General features: G+C 46.6%; 1 protein-coding gene across 1 annotated transcript in view; it reads right to left on the reverse strand.

Annotated features, from left to right (window-relative positions):
• Window positions 1-3760: 3760 nt before the first annotated feature.
• Window positions 3761-14033, reverse strand: part of CNGB1 (cyclic nucleotide gated channel subunit beta 1) — a 36294-nt gene continuing 26021 nt past the window's right edge. Inside the window, exons 21-32 of the mRNA XM_064519522.1 lie at window positions 13479-13529; window positions 12941-13027; window positions 12477-12541; window positions 11806-11928; window positions 11409-11550; window positions 10916-11075; window positions 10015-10112; window positions 9845-9928; window positions 9112-9230; window positions 8306-8452; window positions 7443-7638; window positions 3761-5919 (exon numbers count right to left, since the gene is read on the reverse strand). Of these exons, the coding sequence (XP_064375592.1) occupies window positions 5716-5919; window positions 7443-7638; window positions 8306-8452; window positions 9112-9230; window positions 9845-9928; window positions 10015-10112; window positions 10916-11075; window positions 11409-11550; window positions 11806-11928; window positions 12477-12541; window positions 12941-13027; window positions 13479-13529 (1476 nt within the window). The 3' untranslated portion in view covers window positions 3761-5715. The remainder of the gene's footprint in view (window positions 5920-7442; window positions 7639-8305; window positions 8453-9111; window positions 9231-9844; window positions 9929-10014; window positions 10113-10915; window positions 11076-11408; window positions 11551-11805; window positions 11929-12476; window positions 12542-12940; window positions 13028-13478; window positions 13530-14033) is intronic.

Genomic DNA, 14033 nt, shown 5'->3' on the forward strand with positions numbered 1-14033 from the left:
GCGATAGCGCTGAGAGGTCAAGCCATTTTTAAACGTCGGAAAAACTGGAAGCGGGCACATCTGTCAGGCAAATCCAAATTCTTGAGCTGCGTATGTGTAATATATATTGAAGCATGTTTTCGTCACCTTTTTTAATGGGCTTTCAGGTTGCTAGCAAGGCAGTTACAAAGTCCAGACGTTGCCTGATGACGGGGTAGCAACATTATGTGCTGCTCTAAGCGCCTTAATGTCAGGAGTGCCAAACTCATCCGAGAGAGACTTATGCGACATTCATGTGTATGTCTTCCTCTATTTGAGGCTTAATAAAGATTTTACCATCAGGGTTTCACGCAGCCGACGCTGAAGGCAGCCGAGGCGGCTCGGCCCGGCGCCTCGCTCGCTCGCTAGCCGAACGCATGCAGTAACCATGGCAGCCAACAGATTTTTTTCACGTGATGCTGGTATTTTTGCAGGACAAAAGAGCCTCTTATCTGGACTGAGTCACTAGTCTAGTCTTCGTGCCTCCAGTTATTGCAAAAAAGGAGCGCTCCAAAGAGGAACAGCCCATGAAGATGCAAATTCAGGGTGACCTGCCGGCCAGGACACGGGAGCTGGCAGGGTGCAAGAGGTTGAACGCGCGGGTGCCGTGGTGGTGGTCCTGCTGCAGGGAGACCAAAGCGGTCCCCACTGCTTCTAAATAGCTAAAGGTGAAAAAGGTACTGGCTGCCGTCACGGCGTGCACATGCTTTAAAACTCACCTCGGCGCTGCATTTGCTCAGTAATTGCAACTGCAGAGTCTAAAGTGCGTTGGGACGTGCCGCTCCTCAACGGCTGCATCAGCATACCCACAGTCCAATTTATCCCACTTTTTCCATTTTTTTTTATATTGTCCCCCAACTACCCTTCCAGTTTAATCCAGAAACCTGTTTTTACAGTTTAACTATCTGACCTCCCACTCTCCAAGTTCTTCACGCATGTGAAGCGACTCTTAAAAGCAGAGAAAATGTGCCAAATAAAGCAGGTGTCTTGGCTTCAGACGACTCAAAACTGACTCGCTGCATTTTGTTTAAATTGCCCCAAAACATGCACCCTTGGACAGGGACCAAACTTGGAAAGTTTCACCCCAAAACAGGAACAAGTCAACGAGGAACGGGTGGGAAAAGGGAAAGCAGCATCCAAGGTGAGCCAGCACAGCCGCCGTTAACAAGTGCTGGCACGTATAGCCATGCATTTCTATAGTTCTCCATATGACCCCGTCCCAAACGGTGATCTGGCCTTCTCTCAGTGCATTAATTGCAGTGGGAATATTACTACACCTATCCACTCCATTTAAAATGAGAGTTAGGCTTCAATATATCACTAGGTCAAGGCCAGAGAAAACAAGGACTCGTATTAGCTCCATTTTATAGCAGGGTAAAGATGGATTCAGGAGAACTGAATTGCAACCGCAACTCAAAGCAGATTTACATGACAGAAAAGAAATATAGGGAGAGAAAGTGGTTTGCAGACTGTTTACAGAATTAAGAGCGCGTCCTGCTTGTTCAGATCTCCAGGTTTCCAGATTAGAGTGTTTAATTTTATTTCAACCTTTATAATTAAACGCCATTTAACCGGGCTTTCCATTTATCCTGCAATTTCTTTACAGTCCCAAGACTAATCCACAAACCTGCTTATTCGTTTTTACTTTCATTACAACCTTATCGGCGATTAACCTGCAGTTGCTCTTAATCTTTTTAAAAGATTGCTCTGCCCATGGATACGGAGAGGATACCTGCCCGTAGGGCAGCAACTTTCTACGCAGTTAAGTATCTTTGTTGGGCTATATTGTCCCTTTTGTAACTTGATCTTTCAGTCCGTGATATATTCGTTCTCAGACTTTGTACAGACCATTAAATCAGCCTCAGTTTTCTGAAAGATAGAACAGCACAGCCTCAGAGAAAGTCTGGCATCTGCCATATGAATACACGAAACCACCAGCAAAAAAACACTAGTGATTTGGGGGCAAAAATTAGCACATTAATAAACATCTAACAGCAGCATACTCTGCTATTGCCTTCGACAAAGTTAGTTGCCCATTCCACTTGCTACTCAAAAGTAGCAAAGGGTAAAATATTGCTGCAAGAATATCTAGTTTCCGTGAATATGGACATCTGAGAAATCAGTTATCAATAAAGGGAAATATAAATCAGTAGACAGGACGGCACTGCAGAACTTGCAGTGTGATGGTTGGTGCCGGATTGGCAATAAGCAACCCATATACTATATAAATATTATGCAAGGAACAGAGTCACCTAGATCAGATCGATCCAGCACTTGGATGACATTGAAACAGAAGGGGCAAAAGCTAATAAAGCAATAAAAATATATGGAGCATGACAAAAGCACTCAGGAATGTTACGAGGGCAGTGGAAACAACGGACTAGTGATAAGCGTACGCTGTAGAAGTATTTAATCAGAATGGTTATAAAGGAAACCCGTCGCAAATGCAGCAAAACTGGAAAGTAGCATGGCATGGTAAATAAATGGATTTGCAAAAATCAGCAGAAACCCAATTTTATGACAAACTCCCAAACAACAGAGACCTTAAATGGGCCTAGAGCTGCCCATCTGCTCAGCTTACGTAGAAGAGCTGGGATTTCCAAATAGTCCTGCACAAGAAATGGATCTGGGCTCACATCTCCAAACTGCTAAGCCCGGCCCTACCTTGACCTGAATTATTACCTGGGGAACAACCTCGAAAGGACTAAAGCCGTAAGCAGATCACAGAGGAGGAGAGCTTTAAATCTTCCTGAGTTTCCAGAATTACCAGTTATGTTTCCACTATCATCTTGAAAAACCGAGATCCTCATGCGGATGTATTTATCAGTTTAAAAAAACCCTCTTTTTTCCTCCTTATGGAGATAAAAAATAATACATAAAAATCTCAGCTGCTAGAATTGTGTGACCTCTGACCCCATCAAAAGTTTACTGGAAAATTTGTGAACCAGCGCGGCTTGGCTTTTTCCTCCTGTCCTTGTCTCCGCTGGATTCAGGGAAAAGCCTAGGAGGGCTGTTTTCTCATTCAGCTGGAGCAGAAATGTTTCCAAAAGAGATTTGGTTTTTTTTTCACATAGTCTGAGCACTGCAGTAATTTCATAGGCCACAATGCTTATTTAAAAATACACACATTTTAGTATTACGGTCTTGAAATAGTCCCCCAAATTGTTTAGGAATGGTTCTTTCTTACTAATATTTACCTTGTTTTTCTGCATGTGAGTGAATTTGAATATGAGTAAGTCATATATAAGTCATATAAGAAAGTTCTGATAGATATGCTCAACATATAAACATTGATGTTCATCATGTTCATAATGTTCATCATGTTCATAATGATGGATTCAGACTTTTAATTTGAAGTTTAAGAACATATGCCCTATACGCCTGCACATCAATTCTGCTTTCAAAAGACTAAAAAGGAGGGAAACAATTGGAATTTTGAAATAAAACCATAGAAAATGAACAGTAATCTAAGTGGGGTTTATTGTAAATACATTGGATCATGAAAGCCATTAAAGCATACTAGTTATTTAAACTATTCTTATAAACCATATAAAAATGCAGCATGAAATCAGAATCCTGGTTTGACTTTTACACATTTTCTGGTTTGATCATTTAAATGTTTATGCAGTGAAAAAATACTTTACCCTCCCCACCAAAACCTTCCACCAGGAAGGGCATCAGGGAACAAATTGTGAATGATTAAGGAAAAGAAATATTTAGAGAGGTTTTGATGCTCTTACCAGAGTTCAAGCTTTCCTCTGCAACCTTAAGGACAGTGGCAGCTTCAGATCCTCAGGTAACATAGTGGGGTGTCCTGAAGTTTTACTTAAAAGAAACCAAGTCATCACTGATTAATATATATCCTGGCTTTTTCCTCCACAGGAAACCATGTATTTTCCAAGAGAAAGGAAAAAAATATGGGTATTACAGCAAAGCACGAAACCCCATCATGAGGTAAAGAGCAACAAAAAGGTTCTTTATGAAGAGAGGAATTTTTGCAAATAACTACAGGCGTAGATGACACCTGCACCATGATACCTTTTATTCGGAGCTCTGCCATTTCATAGGCAGACTCGCCAAACCTGCAGCGCTTGTCTGGGTATTTGCTGAGCAGCCGACATTTGCCTCGACTACACCTCGGTGACTGCTCCATGCAGCAAAATGCGGCTCCTCTTTTCCTCCAGAGGAAGGAAAATCGGCTTCGTTCAGTGGAGCGGGTGATGCCACAGAGACCTGGCAAGCAGAAACCTAGGGGAGATGATCTGCATCTTCCCCTGGTTAAGCATCATATTGAGAGCAGCCGACTACTGCTGCCTCATCCGAGGAAAGCAAAACTCATGTTTTTGGATTAGAATAAATAGCAACGGAGGAATAAATGAGCGGGGCTGCCGGCAGACGCAGGGAGGCCAGGCTGGACTTTCTCCGTCTGGGAAGCCTGACTCCTCCACACAGTCATTGCGTTTCTGCTCAGCAGCTTGTCTTAGAGTAATGACGAGGTTAAGGAAGCTGAAGGATTGGTGATGTTGGAGAAAAAGCATTAGCCCGGGGCACTCGCCTTCCCTCCCAGCACCCTGTCCTGGCGCCGCATGTCTTGCCGTCAAGCGGGGGACCAAGGCGTTGATGAGCGCCCTCGGCAAAGTGGTTGAGATCCAACAAAGTGATGGGAAGGGCTTGGAAACGGGCCTTTAGAAAGGTTGATGGGTCACGGGCTCACAGGGAGGCACGCGGTGACCAACACGCCATGGGATCGACAGCACATCCACTTGTGCACAGCCAGCTCTGGGCTGAACATGAAATAATGGCTTGGAGAGGATACCACTCATCTCGCTTTTCTTTCCTGGTCCAGCAGCAAGGCTTCTCACCTTCTTAATTCTGTTTTCCTCTTCTGTGATGACAGAACCGTGGACAACCAAGGCTGGAATGGCTCTGCAGAGGCCATCACCTGGCCCAAGATGGGCTCAGTTTTACTTCTGTTGTCGCTGAAAGATTGTTGTCAAATCTGTCCTTAAAAACTGCCAACAATGGAGAGCCTACAACTGCCTTGGCAGTCCGTTCCTGTCAGTCACTCTTCTTTCCAACGGCAAACTTGAATTACTCCTGACGCAAAGTAAGACTTTTTCTCTTGTCCACTCCTTCCTCATGGAGTGCATCTTTTGCAGTTTTGCTCATTTTTGCATCCTCTAACTAGGCTACACCTATATGGAGCAGCAACCTGAGCGGAGCAGAAGGGGATGCTCACCTGCCTTGAAGCCTGTGCATGTCAGGGCAGACTTTGATTTTTTTCACTACAGTACTATTTGATCTCTGTTCAGCTTGTGAGACTAACCCAAATCCTTTCCAGATGAATCACTCAGTAACTGCTTGTGACAACCTTGAGGCCAACAGAGGAATCTTGTGGTTTTTTTTTCCTTTGTGTTTGTCTCTGGCTAAGCAATGACTCAGATTTCAGAGGAGAATAATTCTTCATACTTTATCTGAACAGACACTCATTAACCACTCAGAGTGGTAAAAAGCGGTTGCTTAGAGTAATGGGTTTTATCAACAGTGGGTGAAGGTCTAAATAAAAAAGAAAGGCAGAGCCTATCGACATCTATAGCTAGCAAAGCCTATAGCCACTGCATGGAAATTATTAACGAGTAAAAACATCTATTTGTCTGATTCCTACTCGTGGCACTGGCCCCAGAATTTGCTAGTTTTTCATTTTACTTCTTCTATCTCTGAAATCTCAGCAGAGAGTATCTCTTCGTCCTCTTGTGGGGCGGAAATCAGACGAATAGCGACTAAATTGTCCGAAGACGTTGCGATGATTTCTTCTTCCTTTGGAGTGGCTGCTTTGGGGGAGGCTGTGGGTGATCGCTGGTGTACTGGTGATTTTGGTGGAATTGGACTGAAACTGGAATCCTGAAATCCAAAAAAGGCAAAACATTAGGAGACCCAGGTCCATAGCAGGGTCCCTTAGCCACTACCCCTGCGCTACAGCCATTAGGGCTATTCCAGTTTGTGTGTTTGGCCATCCATCAAAGACGGCAAGGCATTTTGGAGAGTTTTACCACACCAGACCTCATCTTCAGGATTTCACCCTGCTGCAAAAAATTATCATTGAGAGAAGGGAAGCTAGATTATAACCTCAGCATCTTGAGACAAATGTGCAGAGACGAGTGCAATGAAGCTTTCTCACACCCTGAACTCTAGCTCTTTTTATGCTCCTGAAGCATCTAGAGGGTTTGCACGGGTTCATCTTGGCAATAACTTTGCAAAACTGTTGTCATGATGAAATCAACCCCTGACTGTCCTGTCTTAGGGCTCAGATTTCCCATTATAGAGAAGTGGCAACAGGTTCAGAAGCCCCTTCTCCAGACGTGCCCTTAGTGAGGGACGAAGCCACAGGTCCGTTTAACAGGGCACTGACTGGCACCTGGGGCTCTTAATTAATGCACCCAGTGGTGATGGATTTTGTTGCCGACACCATCTGTGCAGCTTTTAACTCATGTTTAATTCGGTCAAACCCTGAGTTGTATGAAGTCTCGCCATGCTTTTGTGAAGGACTGCAGAAATGCATTCGTGGTTCTCTGTGTCTCCCTAGATGTTTACCCAGCCATCAAGGCCACAGTGCACTTCATCTCGACTGCTGTTTCACCTCTCTTGCTTTTACGCCTTCAGATGTGACACTCTGTATAACTCCACACTGAGGAGATTAGTAACAAGGTCTGCATGGAGATATAATCTTTTTTTATGAGACCAGCAGAGGGAGTGGAAAAAAACAAGAACTGGTGGGCCATTATTTTTTTCAGTCATTTATGACACAAGGCTAAGGGCAGTTTCATTCCGAATCGTACAGAGCTAGAAGGACAGGGCATCTGCTGGTGTGTGGCTCTGCCCAAACCACGCTGTGAAAGCTTTGCAGATATTGACTGCCCCATCGACGCTGGGTGCCAGCATCACTGTCCGTCCCGCCAGCCCATCGATTAGTTATGAACGGCTCTAGGGCTGCAGCGTGCATGAGACTTTATTCTGTGGCTATATCCCAGCTACTAACTAGAAGAGGCTTAACATTGTCAAATACTGGGCAAAAAGGGTACCATGTTTCCCTTTTGTGTTGCAAAACAAACTAATGGATGAGCATAGGGGATGACGACCCTCTCTCAAGGCCATATATAACCTGGCTGGGTCAGCCCTTCCCGTTTATCCGTACTACTTCAGACTCAGCTTGATGGTCTGAGCTCAGTTCTTCAAGGTGCCTACAGCAGCTTTTTGGCTGTCCTAGTTGGAGAAAAGCAAAAACAAGGACTGAGACACCAGGCTTGATGTTGTCTAGGCTAGATATAAGCTCCGTGAGACCCTTACTCAATCCCTAGAGCCCACGGCGGAGAGCAGCAATTTGGCAGTTAATGAAGCAGACCCAAATTCCCGCCCGGTCTGCTGACCTGCATGGCCTGCATGGCTTTCAGCTCCCTGAGCTTCCACCGGAGGTGAGCGAGCTTCCCTTTGCCTCCCATCCTCCCCGCGGCAGCCAGGGCAGCCTGGAAGAGTTTCGGCGTGTCGGGTTTTGGGGGAATGATGACTGAGTCTCCAGGCACTCCTTTCTCATCTTTGGGTTTATTGTTGGTTTTCAGCATTTTCCTGCAGCAAGAAAAACAAGAGACGATTTCTGTCCGGGGATATGTTATATTAGCTTGGTTTTATAATGCCAAAAGATCGTAATTTTATTGTAAAGGGACCTCTAAAGCTGTGGCAAGGACAGACTAACAAATCTAAGCAATGCTAAAACCAAAGAGGATATTTTAATAACATTTTAAATGAATATACTTTGGCCAAGTTTGTTCCCAAGTTGTTTTGTGGTGAAGCTTTACAGGCTCAAAAATACCGTTAAAAATGTCATCTACCCTGTCACTCACCCCTCATTAGCTCTGACATGGTATCGTAGGAATAGCCCTTTTTTTTGCGGAAAGCTGCAAAACAGCGCGTTTGGGACCTCTCGCTCTCACGCCTCGCCCAGAGACAGCGGTGCCGGCAGCCCCGGCGGCAGCTAACTGCAAGGGACGGGTGCCCTCTGCTGCCTCACCAGCAGCTCCTTAAAATCAGGTTTTGTCTTCTGCAGATTTTCCATAGGCTCAAGCATGCTTCACTTCTGGGGGCTTTATGCTTGTGGCTAAAGGGAAACGTGCCCACAGCCTTTGGCGGGTGCAGCCTGCGTTTTCCCAGCGCTTTGCATGCAGCTTCTGCCACTTTGAGACCTCTGCTCTGTCTTTTTAAGGACCCGCGGTCTAGAAAGCGGCCTGACACTCACTTAGCTTTTCTGCGCAGCAGCTTTTGGGACTCTGGGTAATGCACCAGAATTTCGTTCAAGTCTTTCTTATCCAAAATGAAAAGATTAGCAAATCCGTGAGCTACGACGTTTGCCGTTCGGCGATTTCCCCCTCCTGCTGCCAGCAAGCTGCGTAAAACACCAAGAGATGTTAAAGCTGCTGTTAACAGGCTCAGTGCAACATTCATATTTTTAACTCTCCCTTTCCCAGCATGTGCCTCCATCACTCCATTTCAGAGTACACAGAGTTTAATTTTTACCCCCAGTGAAGTTTTCCAAGTCCAGTGTTTCAAGAATGCTGTGAAACATTGGCTCAGGAAAGGCTATATAAAAAATGGCTTGCCTGTTTGTAAAGTTTAAATATTGCAATTTAAAGCAGGTGAATATACAGTGGGCTCTAGGGAAGCTTGCTCTACCGCTGCGTGACAAATTGGTACAGCAATTTGAGCACCCATGCGAAGGGTATTAAGAGCTGGGGGCTGTTTCTGGCTAACAAACCACCTTCCCTTATTCGTTTTTCTTTCCCTCCATTTCTGTCTGTGAAACTATAACCAGCTCCTTGGTCAGGAGACAGCACGATGACAGCAATATTTAAAAGCACCAATAAAACGCTGCAGCAGACATTCATGCAGCAGGCACTGCTCAGTGCCTATGGCTTTTAATTACAAAGATCAGAGTGATGATCTGCCTTCCCAGGCCTTGTTTCCCAAACCCTGCTGATCTGCGCACCTCCCACCTTAGTCTCCCCAGGCCGATTTGCCGTATTTCCCCGGCAATGCTTCGCTGACCTTATTTCTCCAAACACGGATCCGGCTTTCAGAGTTACCAGCACGCTTTTGCCGTCGGGTCCCCCGAGCACCTGCACTTGGCCCGCCTGGATGATGTACATCTCGCGGCCGATTTCTCCCTGCAACACAGATGGGAGCAGGCAGCGCAGGGTGCACAGCTTGTCCCTGTGTGCCCAGAAAGAGCCAAACTGGAAACAAGGAGATCTCCTGATGGAGACCCCTTGCCCCTATTCATACAGCTCTCTCCAAGCATGCAAACTGCTCTGTCCGGATGCTATTCCCTCCAAGAAGCCTCATCTAACCCCAAAGTCTACTCCAACTCAGCAGACTTTTCCCAGCACTCCTGCTGTTCAGGGCTCTGGCAGAAGAGGTCAGTCTTTGCACAGGAAGATCAGGAGCAACACTACTAATTGCTACTGAAGAGGGTTTTGTTGTGAATTTGCTTGCCCTGAAGTGGCTCAGCGCCTGCCGTGCTCGGCCAGGCCCAGCTTTTGCCCTTCCTTATGGCCCCAGGTGCCTTGCAAAGCACCACGCAGCATGTCAAGCCCTGGAGGGTGAGGGAAGCAGCGGCAAAGCATCAATTCACCATCTGCTGCCTTTCGGGTTTCTTTGGCATCCATGCAGCTCCTTGCACTTCTATCCCAGGGCCATAGCACGCGGCAACAGGTGTCTGCAGCAGACCACATTGCTGCCGAGATGCCGGAGAGAATAGAGGGTTCAAGGGGCTCCTTACCTTCTTACACACGTAGTCGTTAGGTAGGTAGACAACCGATCTGAGCCGCTTCAGCATGTCAAAGATCATCTGCCTGTCACAGCCCTAAGGCAAAGTAAAGCCGACAGCGCCGTTAGTGTGCCGCAGCATGCCCCGTTCCCCGTGTCCGGACCTGCAGGCATGAGCGGTACCTGGAAAAGTGCCACTTTGCTCACGATGTTGTAGTTCACATCGATCGCAATATCCAGCCTCATCTTGTCCGGCAGCTGCACCAACAGCTCTAACTCATCTGTGAGGGGCAGAGAATGCAAAATTGGCTATTCACAGCCTTTTGTCCAAAGTGTCAGAGCACGTGCTTGATGTCTAACAGGGAAAGTTGCCCACATTTTGGCAGGAAAACATAGGAGCCAGCTGAACCAGGAGGGTCTCCTTGAGCTTCTGTGGGCCTGGGAACCCGCAAGTCTGAAGGCTGATGGGTGGCATTGGGTAACCTTTTGTGTTTTCCCTGCTCTGATGGCTCACAGGAGTAAAACAAACCTGTCTCTCAGGCCACACCTTACAGCAAGTCCAAATCTATACATTTATGATCCTGGAGAGTTGGTCCAGGAGCACAGAGGGGATGGGGCAGGGGACCCCACAGAGCTGTCCTGCCACAGAGGCACATCACGGAGGCTGGTCTGCGCTCCGCTCCTCCAGCCCAGCTCAGTGCAGGCTCCAGATCTCCAGAGCCAGGAGGTACAGGATGATCTGCTGGTAGGATAACTTGGTGGAGCTGTTGTTTGCCACGATCTGGCCATTGATTTGAAGTCACTGTTCTCCGCCCGCGGACAGAGAGTGGTGATGCTGGGATGGGTGCGTGCTGTGAGTGACGCCAAGTCACTACAACTCTGCATCCCGGCAGCAGCCTAACGTGTTATATGGGTGGGCAAACAAGCACATGCAGACAAAAGAGCAAAATAAGCAACACCCTGAACCTGCAGCACTAATGCCCTACTGCTGTTTTGGCAGTAATACTTTACCTCTGCCAAACAACTGCAGCTAAACAGTGCAAGCCTTATAAAGACATTAATCCCCAAAGCAACTGGCACTCACCTAACATGCCTTGGGAATGCCACGTGTACTCGTACCACGTTTTGACCCGGTTCTGAACAGTTCGGGGGATTTTGTAGAAGTTCATGTATTTAATAGTACTGTCCATGCAGCTCCGATAGTAAGTTTGGCCTGCGGTAGCGGCGCCAACCACATCTCTCATCTGAATCGGAGGAAGAGTTGGAAGAGATGGTTGATTTGTTGTTACTTATCCATCATGCTGATTAAATAGTCTAGTGAACATTAAAGTGGACATATACGGAACCTAACAGAGGTTTTTTAGCATCTCCCAATTCCTTTTTGTCTGCTGTTGATGCCAAGCTAAAGAGCCCTTGCATCATTAAAACAAACCTGAGAATAACCAGAGAATGAACTGATCGGACCAAAATTTTTCCGTGTCTGAGAGTGAGAAGTCCTGCTTGCCATTGCATCGCAACACAGCTTTGGGAAGGGATGGTAAAACAGCACCTCTTGGAAAATGGAGATTCCCACTCACCTGGCCTATCATTACAGAGAAAGCAAAGACACCCGTGAAATAGTTCAGCAGCTGGAAGACAATCTCAAACAGCGTCTTGGGGTCCGGCAAGCCCCCGATGGTGATGAGGGTTTTGACTGCCCAGTAATAACAGCGGATGTAACTAGAAGGATAAGAAGAAGCGGTTTTGAACAGGTTGCCTTAGATCTCAGTCCAGCCATAGCCTTGCAGCACCTTATTTTAACTGCACCGATTTCTCATTCCAACCCCCTCGTTCCAGCCATTCTCCCTGTCTCCTCGTCCTCCCTCCCAGGGCACCCACCTTGCATCAGGGATTTTTAGGAACCCAGCTGCATCCTAACACCTTCTCTTTTGCTCCTGTTCATCACCCTAGGCTGTACCAAGGCCTGGTTTGTACCTGTTTCCTTCCCCATCATAGACCCATGTGGTAGAGCCCAGTCCTTCATATGCTGATGCCCAGTAATAGAGGCAGGAGTTCACATGCAAGCTGTAGAGTAAGTAGGCAGTGGTCCGAATCACTCTGCCAAAAAAAAGAGGTAGCAAGAGGGAAGATGATGTGTTATCTGCTGGGAGAAACATGCCTGACGTCTCCCAAATGTCACAAGTAAGAGGAGATAGGAGTTTTAGGGAGACGAGCTGAATTTTGACAGTATAAGTCGTGCTGACCCAGGAATCGGAGTGCTCCCAAACGTGCAGTGCCCCACTGTTCCCTCCAGCAACCATGCAGCAAAAACACCAAGCAACTCTCAGAAAATTGAAGAAAAGCAGCTTAACTGTTGGTTCCACCTGTTCATTGTGAACAGCACTATCACTGCTGCTTCAGGGAGAAGGAATCGTATGTTTGTGGGCTCCGAGACCCACGTGGCCCTGTGCTGCTGGCGCCTCCAGAGCCTCCAGAGGAAAAGGCCAGAATTACTGATGTATGTTTTATCAAATATGGGGAAGTGTAAGAAGCTAAGTTGGAAACTCAGAATTGGTGAGCCAACCCAAAGGGAACTTATTTCCCCACTACTAAATAGCAACTCCACGATATCTCCCCGCATAAATAATTCATCTGTAGTTTCTCACCTGTAGATGTACGCCTTGCTCAGGATAGCCTCAAGGCGGTTATTAAACTCAAAGAAGGCCATGTACTGGGAAGAGAAGGAGAGCAGCGTGCTTCAGCTCCCAGCAGCCACAACCAAGAGCTTCTTCCAAGCAACTTCCATGAGAAACCAACTGGGAGCATTACATTTTAGCACTGTATCCCCTTAAAAGAAAATCTAATTTCTCCTTCCATTTTGCTCATACAGTCACTCTGCAATAGGAACTACCAAGGACGGATTTTGATTACGATCGATACATACCTTTTTATTAAAATGTCAGTGTATTTTAGGACTGAAATGAAGTATTTTATCAATGATTTCCTCAAGGCCTTAGATATAAGACTTCCCTTCCATGTCCAGCAAACAATAACTTACCCCAAACAGTGTTGGACTCTGTTATATCCATGTAAAATGATCTTCTGAGTTATTCTGTAAGCTCCAACTTACCTTCAGACAGCGAGGGAAACGTAGGAGCGGATTGACCCCAACTTTGAAGTAGAAGAAATCGAGAGGAAGGAGGCACACCATATCCATCTGAAATCCCCACAAAAAGAAAACTCACTACGGTGAACTGCAAGCGTGGCAGGGCTCGTCTGCACCCCGTGTTTAGTTGGGAAGAGCTACAAGGGGGCCCTCCCAGCCTCGAGGGCGTTACGCCTTGTCAGTCCTTATGTGTTGTAAGCCCTGTGCTCCTCTCTCATGTGGGTAGTCTCCATCCAAGTACACACATGGAGAGAACAGGGGCCTAACGTCCTTTCCTCTCCCTTCAAATCCAGTCAGGTCAGCTTAAGTACATCCTCTAGTACACTGAAAGACCTTTCCCAGCTCTACCTGCCCCTACTTGAAAATACTTCAGATTAATGGTTCAAATTAATATTCGAATTGATTTTGAACACATGGCAGCATGTCTTCAAAAATAGGGCTGTATCCCAGGTGTCCTTAAAACAGCAAAACGTACGGGACAGGGAAATAAAATGTGTCAGACCTTAAAGCGTTGTGATTTCAGGTAGTTCTCCTTCATGGCCTTTTTATCGCTCTGGTTGGGAATAGGAGAGAGAAAGCGAGATCATCACTTGCAGAAAGGAGAGTAAGCACAAGCACAGTCATACCTTGAGTTCCCCTTCTGCCCTCAAAGGGGAATATGCTCCCTTCATGCATGGGAGGGGAACCAGAGTGAAAGGAGCAGAAGAAAGCATGGCCTCATGCCATCTCCCCACCATGCGCCACAGCCACCGCACCATACCTTCTCCACCGGGGAACGCAATTTGGCTTTTTGAAAGCAGGGAGGAGAAGGAGGAAGGTGTCCAGGAGCAGCCTCAAAAAGCTTCACTTCCAGCCTGAATCAGAGTAATTTTTTCCTCTTATGCCACATCCTCTCCCACCTTGTGGGGCTGCTGGGCCAAGGAGACAATTTGCTGTAGTAGTCTAGACTTGTAGTCAGTCTAGACTGGGAGAGGGATGGTGGAAGCACAGTACCTGAAGAATGTCTTTCCTGTACACATTTTGAGGTCATTTCTTAGGAAATCCCATGCTCATTTTG

Source organism: Dromaius novaehollandiae, chromosome 13 (assembly GCF_036370855.1).
Source record: "Dromaius novaehollandiae isolate bDroNov1 chromosome 13, bDroNov1.hap1, whole genome shotgun sequence".
Classification (NCBI taxonomy): domain Eukaryota; kingdom Metazoa; phylum Chordata; class Aves; order Casuariiformes; family Dromaiidae; genus Dromaius; species Dromaius novaehollandiae.